Source organism: Leguminivora glycinivorella, chromosome 13, assembly GCF_023078275.1.
Source record: "Leguminivora glycinivorella isolate SPB_JAAS2020 chromosome 13, LegGlyc_1.1, whole genome shotgun sequence".
NCBI lineage: Eukaryota > Metazoa > Arthropoda > Insecta > Lepidoptera > Tortricidae > Leguminivora > Leguminivora glycinivorella.
In genome coordinates this window covers 1,653,143-1,665,201 of record NC_062983.1, presented here as the reverse complement: position 1 = coordinate 1,665,201, position 12,059 = coordinate 1,653,143, and the positions used below count along the sequence as shown (strand labels likewise).

General features: G+C 37.3%; 1 protein-coding gene across 1 annotated transcript in view; it reads right to left on the bottom strand.

Annotated features, from left to right (window-relative positions):
* Positions 1 to 12,059, bottom strand: part of LOC125232978 (nephrin-like) — a 214,198-nt gene that overhangs the window by 21,909 nt on the left and 180,230 nt on the right. The window contains exon 9 of the mRNA XM_048138841.1: positions 2,334 to 2,464. Within this exon, the coding sequence (XP_047994798.1) occupies positions 2,334 to 2,464 (131 nt within the window). The remainder of the gene's footprint in view (positions 1 to 2,333; positions 2,465 to 12,059) is intronic.

Here is a 12,059-nt window from a genome sequence, read left to right as displayed (position 1 = left end):
ATTACCCTAGATGATTTTGCCATATACTGTCTGTATATTTTAATATGCGTTATTTCTTTATCTGTAACATATTTTATTATGCTTGTGTACAGGTTAAACTTGGGCAGTCAGGTTTTTGTTCCCGTCTACTTTTCCTGACGTAGGGACTTGGCCCTAGTAATGAAGGCGGTGTATTCAAATAGGTCCTAATCAGACTTAATTGAATACAGAGTTATAGTAATTATTTTCTGACAAAAATATAAATGATTAAGGATACAATAAATCAAAGTTTGTTAGTATCTAATCTTTGTTTATTTTATACTTCACCCTCGTAGATTACTCCCCTCATTATTATAATTTCAAATATTGAATTCATGGTAAGTATTAGAGCTTGAGTAGAGTCAATAATTTTATTGAAGTAACTTTCTATTATTTCTTTGAGTTTACCCTGGGTAAGACGTTACACGCCATGTGAGATGTTGATTCGACGATCGTTGTTCCGATAGTCGTTTCAGCGAACGGTTTCATAGCGAAGAGTCTCGACCAACATCTTAAGAGACTCTCGCTAGGTGGCTGGATCAAGGGCCAGATGCAGAAGGCGGTGATCTTGGACACGGCGCGTATAGTCCGACGGTTCCTCTCTCTGCAGCCCTAACCACCGGCAGCTTGGGCCCTGCCCCGCTGCTGGCGGCACCCTAGGTTTGGTTTTTTATAATGTGTTTATATATTTTGTATTGTTTTGTAAGTGGTTTTGTAGTTTACTTTTATAACCATATTATAAAATAGCCTAACTTAAGAAGGTAAATAAATAAAGGAAATAAACAGAATGATCTATTTTATATCATAAGCAGCCCTAAAATCTGTTTAGCGCTATCATGGCCATAAATCTTTGCACTTTTTGCCACATGAGATCATGGGGTTTTCATCCGTTTTCATAGAGATAAGTCTATGGAGACAGTAAGACAAGTCTATGGAGTAATATGATTCGAGTCTTACACACCAGCCAGCGTATTAGGGCTATTTTTTTTCAAAGTTGTCCACCCCACTTTTATTTTGGATTTGGATTTTTTTATGTGGTTCCCACTCAGAACCGCGAGCTCTTTCAATCGCATTAGGTGAAAAGAAGTGTCCCAAGGTTTTTTCCCATTCCGTTACCATTTTATCATACATTTTGTATGGCGGTAACGGAATAGAAGGTCTGAAAAATGTATGGAAATCTTAGGACATTTTTTTTCTCCTATCAGGATCGAAAGACCTCGCGATTCTGAGTATGAACCGCGTAAAAAATACCCATGTTACAATGGACAACTTTGAAAAAATGGCCCACTATTGCTTCCAATTTTATCACTTATATACGTGGATGAAGCATCTGTCACGCTTTGGCAAGTATAAATGTCAATGTGAGAGTGACAGATGTGTTATATTGTCTTATCCACGCGGAGAAGTAATACAATTGGAAGTAGAGTTGTGCCTGCTCAGGGTGGCTAGCCGAATGGCACAATCGCTCACGAAACGCTCACGAAATGAAGCGCTAGTAGATATCTATCTCTATCGCGCTTGCGTATTGGCGCGACAGAGCCAGCGGCGTATCGCTTTCGTTTGGCGTCGGAGAAATGCCATTCGGCTACGGGGCCTGTGCTCGTTCACTGAAAAGATCGCTCCCAACTAGTACGATCTCAGAAGTGTACTAGTTCGTTCTTTTAGGACATTTAGTACAGTAGTACACCGAGAGAGCAAGAGACAAATTGTGCATATGGCGTACAGTAACGCTCGCTCGTACTAGCCGAGAGCTGATCGGCCGTTTTCGCGCGCTCTCGGTCCGAGTCAGTCGGTTTTAGTTCGGTTGCGGTCGGATCACACGGATCGCTTTGCTGTCATTGTCACTCCTCGGCTCTTTGCTCCTTTCGTTCCCATTCTATTGCGCGTGTGTGAGTGTACTAAATGTCCTAGAGAGCAGAATCATTTGGGAGTCGTTCGGTCTAGTACAGTGCAGGAAATCGTGTCTTTTGTACTATTAGTACATGTCCTACACAAGCCTAATTGGAAGCATAATACGCCGGCTGGAGATGGTAACATGATTTAAAGAAGATTCCACGGAGCGTCAATGATCGTCCTCTTTGCTGAGGATAAGTTTAGTGTAAACACAGTATAATAAAGAGTACTATCGTACAGTATGGCCACTCCTGCTCCCCGCTGAAAGTGACGCCCACACCCTCTCGGTTACCTCACAGTTACCGCTTGTCAAAGACGCGGACAGTCGACATGTCATATTTCACTCATACAAGCATAGTACGCGTTCACCTACACGAGCTTAGGGTAAGAGGTGTATTCTTGAAGACATTTATAAACCATACCTCTTTATAGAAGGTGAAGTTGTCAGGGGCTGGTGAAGCATCAGCAGAACATAGCAGCTCAGCGTTCTCATCCTCACGGAGAAGACGGGCTTCTCTTGGCTCTAGTAGTGATATTTGGGCTACGGGTGGATCTGTAACAATGAACAGCATTATAAATTATAGTCTTTATTGAAGGAGCAAGCGCAGAGAACCCAACTTGTTACTTTAATTATGTTACATTACATTGAGACTTTACACGATTGGTTCCCTAAACAACAAGTCTTGACTTTTCGATGTTACTAAACCGACCTCAACGAGGGTGCGGTGTGCTGATGACGGGAGGACTTACGGAACTAACTTGTTCCGTCTATTGTCCTTTGAGTCGTCGGCAACCCGAACCCTCCTTAGAACTTGTACATTCCTTTTTGCTGTGTACTTAACACAGCAAAAGGGAGTGTACAAGTTTCTAATAGGGTGGCAACGCGCTTGTGAAACTGTTTGAGTTGCAGGCGTCCATAGGTTACAGTGGCCGCTTTACATCAGGCGGGCCGTATGCTTGTTTGCCACCGACGTAGTATTAAAAAAAAAACCGAACTATCGTATATAGTATAAACGCTTGACTTACGACCACTACTCTCTAACTAAACCACTCACTCACTAAACTACTAATCACTTATTGCATCTTATCAATTGCGACAGACATTAGTTGCCTCTTATTTGCCAGGGAATATAAAAATCGCGGGAGATTAGTTCGACGCTAAGTCATGATCATGTTAGGTACATCTTGGCAAATCTCTAGAACATTTCTACTTCTGTACCTAAGAGTAGGTACCGTAATTTTTTAGGCAGTAAGCATCATTCCTATCATCAAGTATTACTTACTTAATTTTTTTTATTATAAAATAGAATAGAATAGCATAATTTATTGCAAATCACATTACAAGCATGGATGGATGGAGTGGAACCTAGAGGTATACATGTGACACTAAGGGCAGAGCAATATAGAGGGCTACAAGTTAGTAATTACTTAGATTAAATTATGATTATATACATTATTTTACACATTTCGTTATACCAGGGGCGGCTCACTCCACGACTCTACCGCCGCGCTACAAGTACATGCCGGCGGCCGCGAGTTCGCGGCCCGTTCACTGGTGACGACCTTCACGCGGCGCAATAGAATTCAATGTCGGCTGCTCGCGTGCGGTCCGTTTGTTAATGTAGGTAAGAATTTAGAATGGCGGCATTTTGTGAACATCAAAGGAGTGAGCCTTCTGTACTTGTAGGTACTATTATATATTCTGTGGTTATACTAACATACGTACAATAATTATCATTTGGTCTTCATTATTTCCTTACAAAAATAAAGCACAATAATATTTTCACTTACTGACTAAATATTCGTTAACATTATAAAAAAATTCGTTAACTAAAAACTGTTTCAGATGTTTTTTAAATTGATTTACGTTTTGCAGTTTTTTTATAGAGTTCCGGAGGTGATTATAGATTTTCATAGTCATAAAATGTGGGCTACTTGTGACTAGCTTTAATTTCGAAAAAGGCAATTTTAGTTCGTTAACATTACGGTTATTTTTTTAATTTGGCTTGTTTCTTGGTATGAGTACAAAGCTAGGTCATTCCAGAATTAGATTATTCCAGAAACAGTCACAATGATCATGCAGTGTTAATTTGTGAAATTCATAATTTTCTAAAATTTTTCTATAGGTAATGTACTCAAGATTACGTCAAAGGTTGCATTGCACTTAAGACAACTAAATAGTATTTACCATTAAAACCATTGGTCGTTATCGGGCCAAAATAACCAAATCGCATTTTAACAAAGCCCGGGCTGAATATTTCAGTTGCTTGACAACGGTAGAAATTGTATATTCGCCGCACGCCGCCTGACAAAGTCCGAACCACAATGGGCGGGGGACAGAGATCACAGACCTTTTACTGATGTGTTGAAAATTTTTTTTATAGTTTTTTTTTACAGGTCATTTTTTTTACACAGATTGACTGAGCCCCACGGTAAGCTTTAAGCTTGTATTGTGGGTACTCAGACAACGATATATATAATATACATAGAAAATATCCATGACTCAGGAACAAATATCTGTGCTCATCACACAAATAAATGCCCTTACCGGGATTCGAACCCGGGGCCGCAGTTTAGCAGGCAGGGTTACTATCCTCTAGACCGGTCGTCAAACAACAAATTTTATGAGAAAAATACTCGTTGTAGTTGCGTTTTAATAACAGTACCTTGGGGACCGAGCTTCGCTCGGGGTTTAAAAACTCGAAAATTCACGTTTCCAGGGACCTAAGACTAAGCTAGATTGATTTTTCACCCCCGGAAAGCCCCACATAACAAATTTCCAGCGAAATCGTTGGAGCGGTTTCCGAGATCGTCGGTATATATAAATATACAAGAATTGCTCGTTTAAAGATATAAGATAATAATAGATAGCAGCACCACCTACACAAAATCCCAAAATATAGAAGTAGCTATCATTTAATTAATATTTAAAAATAGGATTTCCATTTAGAAGAACTAGATGGTTTCTTTTTTAGTCCATTTTTTATTAAATTTACTAAATTTCAGGTCAGTTAATACCTACTCAAAGTCACCAGCACTTTCCATCTTAAAAGATGAAAAAAGTGTTCCAATCTTTACATTTTTGTTACTTTCTTATTTCGTTACTCCATACAAAATGAATGGAAAATATTAACACAATAAGAAAAAATCGTAAAGGAGACTTTTTAATTGTAAGAATTCAAAATTATTCTGAGTAGAACTAATATAGTGTAATATGTAAAAAAGTAACTTTAACTCAAATCCGGCAACCTTCAAACCTAGGGTGAACACTGAACAGACATCTTGCGGGCGAGCTCACTCTATCGTAGGCCACGTCTTTGCCTTTGGCATTTAAAATAATAATAATAAAAATTTTCATTAAAATTATAAGATACTTTGTCCGCAGCTTCACTCGCGTTAAATTTTGAAAATTGTACCCCCCCCCCCCAAGAAGGAGTGAGGGGCTAGAGAGAGACAAAAAGGTAGCAAATGTCAAATTCAATATTCATCCCTTCAACCATCTCCACCTAAAAACTCACGTTTGACGTGACTTTTACGTCGGTGGCCAACAAGCACACGGTCCGCCTGATGGAAAGCGGTCACCGTAACCTATGGACGCCTGCAACTCAAGGACCCATGTCACTTTCCCATTTATAATGTTAGTAAGGATGGGAAATGGGAAAGGCCAAAAACTTGAAGTTATACAGCCGACATTTAGAAAATGCTCACCAAGAGAACTTAAAAGAATACACTGGCTGTTCTCCCTGGCACCGGGGCCTAGAGACCAGTACAATTACGTTGTTTGTTTATTTTCAAAGTTGAATTATTGTATTTCGTGAGCTAAGTTAGGAATTGTGTTAAGATATATCGGGACAAACGTGGAAAGCGGTCAATTTAATTACGTCTGTGTTGATTTGGCTATTTAATTTATTGTCATTATGAAGTTTTATTTGAAGTTTATTGGCGCGATACCGCTCAAGACCGAGTCAAATGGCGTGCTCTTATGTCGGAGGTCAAAACTCATTTTGAGTTATCGCGCCAGCCAAGTAAGTAGGTAAGTATGAAGTTTTGGCCATTTTGGCATGACGGCAACAGCCCACTTAGTTCTATCTATACTTTCTGCGATTTTTACAAGCTATTATTCAATTTGCCATGTTAGTTTGGGTCAAAACGTAGAAGCTAAATTTGTCCCACTTCCCGGTTTCCTATTGAGCTGAAATTTTGTACACCTATGTAAATCACGTGACAATGCAATATTATGGTATCATGGAGCTGATCTGATGATGAATCAGAAAGGTGGCCTTAGGAACTCAGTTATTATTATTAAACGTCGTATCCCCATTGAGTAAGGGATTTTTAGAATCGTTTCGAAGAGCAGTTGAAAGAAAGGTACAGTCAGCGATAAAAGCTTGTGCCAAGAACGATTTTTTTGCAAAACTTATTATGCTAATCATTGACCTGACATGGACGTTACTGTAACTGAAAGAAGAATTTGGCAAAAAAATATATATACACCTTTGTTATGGGCAAAGACTTATGTAACTCTGTATAGACGGATAAAGTATAAGAAAAAAACGTACCTCAAAGGCATAGAGAAAAAGATACGGTGGCCTAGATGTCATTACACCTTTGGAGAACGCTCAGCTAGATGGCTCTAATATTAATTTTTGACATTTTAACATGTATATCAAGCTAACAATATGGGCCAAATTGACAAAACTGGGGTTCAAAAGTTTTAAGCTTGTGTCGAGAGATGGCAGTTTTTGCACTGTGATTACACGTTTTACTTTGACAGTAAGTCTCTATAAAACTCGATCCTCTTTGGTTATGGGTAAGTCTCGTATGGAACTAAACAACTAGACAAATGAAACTAGCCATGTTTATAGTGTTTATTATAAAAAAACCGGCCAAGTGCGAGTTGGACTCGCGTTTCAAGGGTTCCATACATAACAAGATCACAAAAATTTTTTTAACGGGAGCGAATATCTATTTTCTTTCTTGAGTCATCACAGCTGACTTACAAAAGGTCTTAAGCACCTGCACGTTTGAGAAGGCATTTATTTTCGCAAATAATCGATATTTTGGTCAATTTCGAAAAAACTAAAAATGAATGTATATATGTGTAATATTTTAAGCTCACTTACACAATTTCAATAGATTTGGTAACTCCGTGGAGAGACAGTGAGTGAAAATCGTAATTACATTTTTCTTTTAAGTCCGACTTACGCTTGACTGTAGATTTATAATAGGTTTTCCTGTTATCTATAAATTGAGGGTTATAACGAGTATTTTTTAGAAAATTTTACGCTTAGTAGTTTAGAAGATAAGGGGGGGGGGAGGCTAAAAATGTTAAAAAATATTTTTATCATTGTTGTAGTTAAACCAAAACATCAATTTTAGATTTTCACTTTCACCCCCCAAAAGCTGGTCCCTATTATTTTTCCTTTATTTAAATTACATGTCCGTCCTCGGGTCACAGATTTACATAATATGAGTACCAAATATCAAGTAAATCGCTTCAATAGTTTCGGAGAAAATTGGCTGTGACAGACGTACATACAGACATACGAGTGATCCTATAAGGGTTCCGTTTTTCCTTTTTGAGGTACGGAACCCTAAAAAATGAGCATAAGAAATGAAATTAATACAAATCATAGATTGGTATCTGAGATGTAACTTTTTTTACCTAAATTGTAGGAGTTGGTTTAAATTGAAATCTTCTCATATTGGAACTTGATATCTTTTAATCAAAGGAGAAATGTGTAACAGTTTTCATTGAGCTGAACGTTCAGTTTCAATGAAAGCAGTATTTTTAACTAATAAAACGATTCAATTGTACAATAGAATAACAAAGTGAGATATTAGATTTTAGGTAGATTTCAAAGTAAACAGTGACGCTACCTATCCTCCTGGATCCCTGCGAAATTTGTGTGCTTTTGAATTTAACTTCCTTTTATTCTTTTAAAACAAATTACTTACTAAATACATTTAACTACTACCAAACTACTTTCATTTAGTATCATAAAAAACGTGTCTCAGTATGGACTAAGAGCCCACAGCCGTCAGACCTTTCCCATTTGCTTAAGGATGAAACTTTGGGATAATGTAGAGTTCGTATAGACGTTTAATGTCCTCATATTATTTACCTAATACTTCGGCCATTTTTTTGCTAAAAGTTTCTTTTCCTCTCACTAGCTCGGAAACACGTCGTTTAATACCAGTGGGTAAAAACGCATTTTATCCACTAGTGGGTAAACTAATTTGGCCTTGAATAAAGTCAAAATAACTGCTTTAAAACTGATAAATGTAGGTGAATCTAGTAATAAAGATGATTTACCACCTGTGGAAACAGAGATAAACGCATTTTTTGCGTTGTAGTTTCCTCGCTACAGTGAGGGGAAAAGTTTTGTATTACACTCGGGTCCAAATGTATTTTACTTCCCGTGTGTTAAAATACTCGCAAGTTCTGGATTCTATTCTCGAACCACTCGCTTCGCTCGTGGTTCAACTATAGAATCCTTTCACTTGCTCGTTTTTTAATTCCACACTCGGCGTTAAAAATACAACTTTGCCACCTTGTATGTATGTATGTATGTAAACACTTTATTGTACATAAGACAAGTTAGGACATAGAAATACAGTATAGTTATGGTGTACAAAGGCGAACTTATCCCTATAAGGGATCTCTTCCAGTCAACCTTTGAGCTAATTGAGAGGAAAAAAGTAATAAAAACATGACAGCATGGCATGACTTGTATAACAAATAACTATTTTTAACATTAAATTTCCTTAAACTCTTATTGCTAATTTTTACATAATATGTAATAGAAAAGATGTCGCAATTTGGATTTATTTCTACGCCTTTTTGCCAAGAGTGGCACAGAAACTTAGTAGTTCATGTGCTCTGCCTACGCCTTTATGGGATACAGTCGTGATTATATGTATAAATAAATAAATAAATAAATAAATATTATAAGGACATTCTTACACAGATTGACTGAGTCCCACGGTAATCTCAAGAAGGCTTGTGTTGTGGGTACTCAGACAACGATATATATAATATATAAATACTTATATACATAGAAGACATCCATGACTCAGGAACAAATATCTGTGCTCATCACACAAATGAATGCCCTTACCGGGATTCGAACCCGGGACCGCGGCGTAGCAGGCAGGGTCACTACCGACTGCGCTAGACCATGTATGTATGTATGTATGTATGTATGTATGTATGTATGTATGTATGTAATAGAAAAGACTGTAAGGATATGATAATCATCAATTCCTGACCATTTTCGCCGGCCGTAACTCTAACTTAACCTAATTTCTCAAGCTACGGCCGACACAAATGCACATAAAATTATGTTTATTAATTAAATTAAATAATTTAATTCAGGCAACTTTAGTCCATAGGTGCACATATTCACAAAAGAAAATTACAACGAAAACTTAGGTAGTTATATAAATCCCTAACAGTATTTTCTAACACATATACATAATATATAAATCCCGAATTCGAATCCGGGTAAGGGCATTTATTTGTGTGGTGAGCACAGATTTTGTTCCTGAGTCATGAATGTTTTCTATGTATAAAAGTATTTGTATATTATATGTGTGACGACCGGTCTGGAGCAGTCGGTAGTGACCCTGCCTGCTGCGCCGCGGTCCCGGGTTCGAATCCCGGTAAGGGCATTTATTTGTGTGATGAGCACAGATATTTGTTCCTGAGTCATGGATGTTTTCTATGTAGGTATATAAGTATTTATATATTATATATATCGTTGTCTGAGTACCCACAACACAAGCCTTCTTGAGCTTACCGTGGGCCTCAGTCAATCTGTGTAAGAATGTCCTATAATATTTATTTATTTATTTATTTATGTATATATCCTTGTCTGAGTACCTGCAACACAAGCCTTCTTGAAATTACCGTGGGACTCCGTCAATCTGTGTAAGAATATTCCTATTATATTCATTTATTAACTTATTTTATTTATTCTAAACTAAGTTCATTTTCTTTGCAACTAGCGCCTGCCATCGTCTAATAAAAATGTCATTTAATTTCCCAGACGGGTGCAAAGAAATCTAATCAAAAACTTTCTTTTCGTTTTAATAACTACTGCATTGAATTTTAATAAGGATCAATTTCGTTTGCATTGAACTTAGATTATTAGAATTTCATGTCATTTTCTTGGAAGATATGTGATTTTTAGTTAAGGTATTCTTAATCTATACTAACATTATAAATGGGAAAGTGTGTGTGTCTGTTTGTTTGTCCGTCTTTCACGGCCAAACGGAGCGAGGAATTGACGTGATTTTTTAAGTGGAGATAGTTGAAGGGATGGAGAGTGACATAAGCTACTTTTTGTTTCTTTCTAAAGCGTGCGAAGCCGCGGGCAAAAGCTAGTGAATAATAATTTCACCACCCCTTTACCTACTGTCGTAGAAGTCGACTGTGGAATATGGGTTCTATTGTGGTATGGGCAATGGTTTGGTAATTTGTCATTGTAATATTACAAATACGTTTTCTTTCAACCCTTTAATTGCTAAAAGTAGCACTAAAACTTGATCAACATGGGCTTTGGTTACTCCATTCGGGAATACGCCTGAGTTTATGTATGTAATTCCCCGTTTTCTTGTATTTATTTTTAACTTTAAAAAAGTGCCAATGGCTTAGATATTTTACTTGATGGTAAAAAGATCTTTAGAGACTTTTTTACAAATTAAATTACATATTAATAACCGCCAATGTTAAGATCCAGTATCCCCAGACGTTGTAAAAAACTCATTTTTAGGGTTCCGTAGTCAACTAGGAACCCTTATAGTTTCGCCATGTCTGTCTGTCCGTCCGTCCGTCCGTCCGTCCGTCCGTCCGTCCGTCCGTCCGTCCGTCCGCGGATAATCTCAGTAACCGTTAGCACTAGAAAGCTGAAATTTGGTACCAATATGTATTTTAATCACGCCAACAAAGTACAAAAATAAAAACTGGAAAAAAATGTTTTATTAGGGTACCCCCCCTACATGTAAAGTGGGGGCTGATATTTTTTTTCATTCGAACCCCAACGTGTGATATATTGTTGGATAGGTATTTAAAAATGAATGAGGGTTTACTAAGATGGTTTTTTGATAATATTAGTATTTTCGGAAATAATCGCTCCTAAAGGAAAAAAAAGTGCGTCCCCCCCCTCTAACTTTTGAACCGTATGTTTAAAAAATATGAAAAAAATCACAAAAGTAGAACTTTATAAAGACTTTCTAGGAAAATTGTTTTGAACTTGATAAGTTCAGTAGTTTTTGAGAAAAATACGGAAAACTACGGAACCCTACACTGAGCGTGGCCCGACACGCTCTTGGCCGGTTTTTTCAATAAAAAAAAGTGCCGAAGTCGCGACGCTTTATTACATTCACAAAACATTATACACGTTCTTAAATTTTGCCCAAGTATCAAATTCAAGTTGATTTAATTCACGTCTGAACGTCTACTGAGGGTTGCTGACGTTTTGATATAAGTTACTATATTTAAATAAATATAATTTAAATATAGGGGGACACCTCACATAGATCAACCTAGCCCCAAACTAAGCAAAGCTATGGGTGCTAGCCCATATACTTACTTATATGTATAGATAAATACATACTACATGGGAAACATCCATAACAAATATCTGTGCTCATCTCACAAATAAATGCCCTTACCGGGATTCGAACCCGAGACCGCGGCTTAGCACTGTCACTACCAACTAAGTCACACCGATCGTCATTTAACTGTTTATAAAAAGTGAATACCGCCCCCAAAATTACTAGAACCAAAAACTTCATACATTTTTCGTGATATTCGCACTATCGAGTATGTTGGATAAAGCATACTTACCTACAGATACTGATGGAATGGAAAAAGAAGAGAGGATTTTGTCCAAAAATGAGACACAAGAATCAATAAAATCTGTGGGCTTAGTTAAAGTAAAACCAATATTGGCACAAACAAAGCAAATAAACGGATCTATCTGTCTATTCATCTATATATCTATCTACACGTGTAAAAGTTCCACATAACGTACATGAGCTTTTACACATAGGAGCTCGTGACACTTGTGCTCTTTGAAATGAAATGATTTATGCATGTGGAGAATGAATTACATATTAGGTTATATTTGCTACTCAAGTAG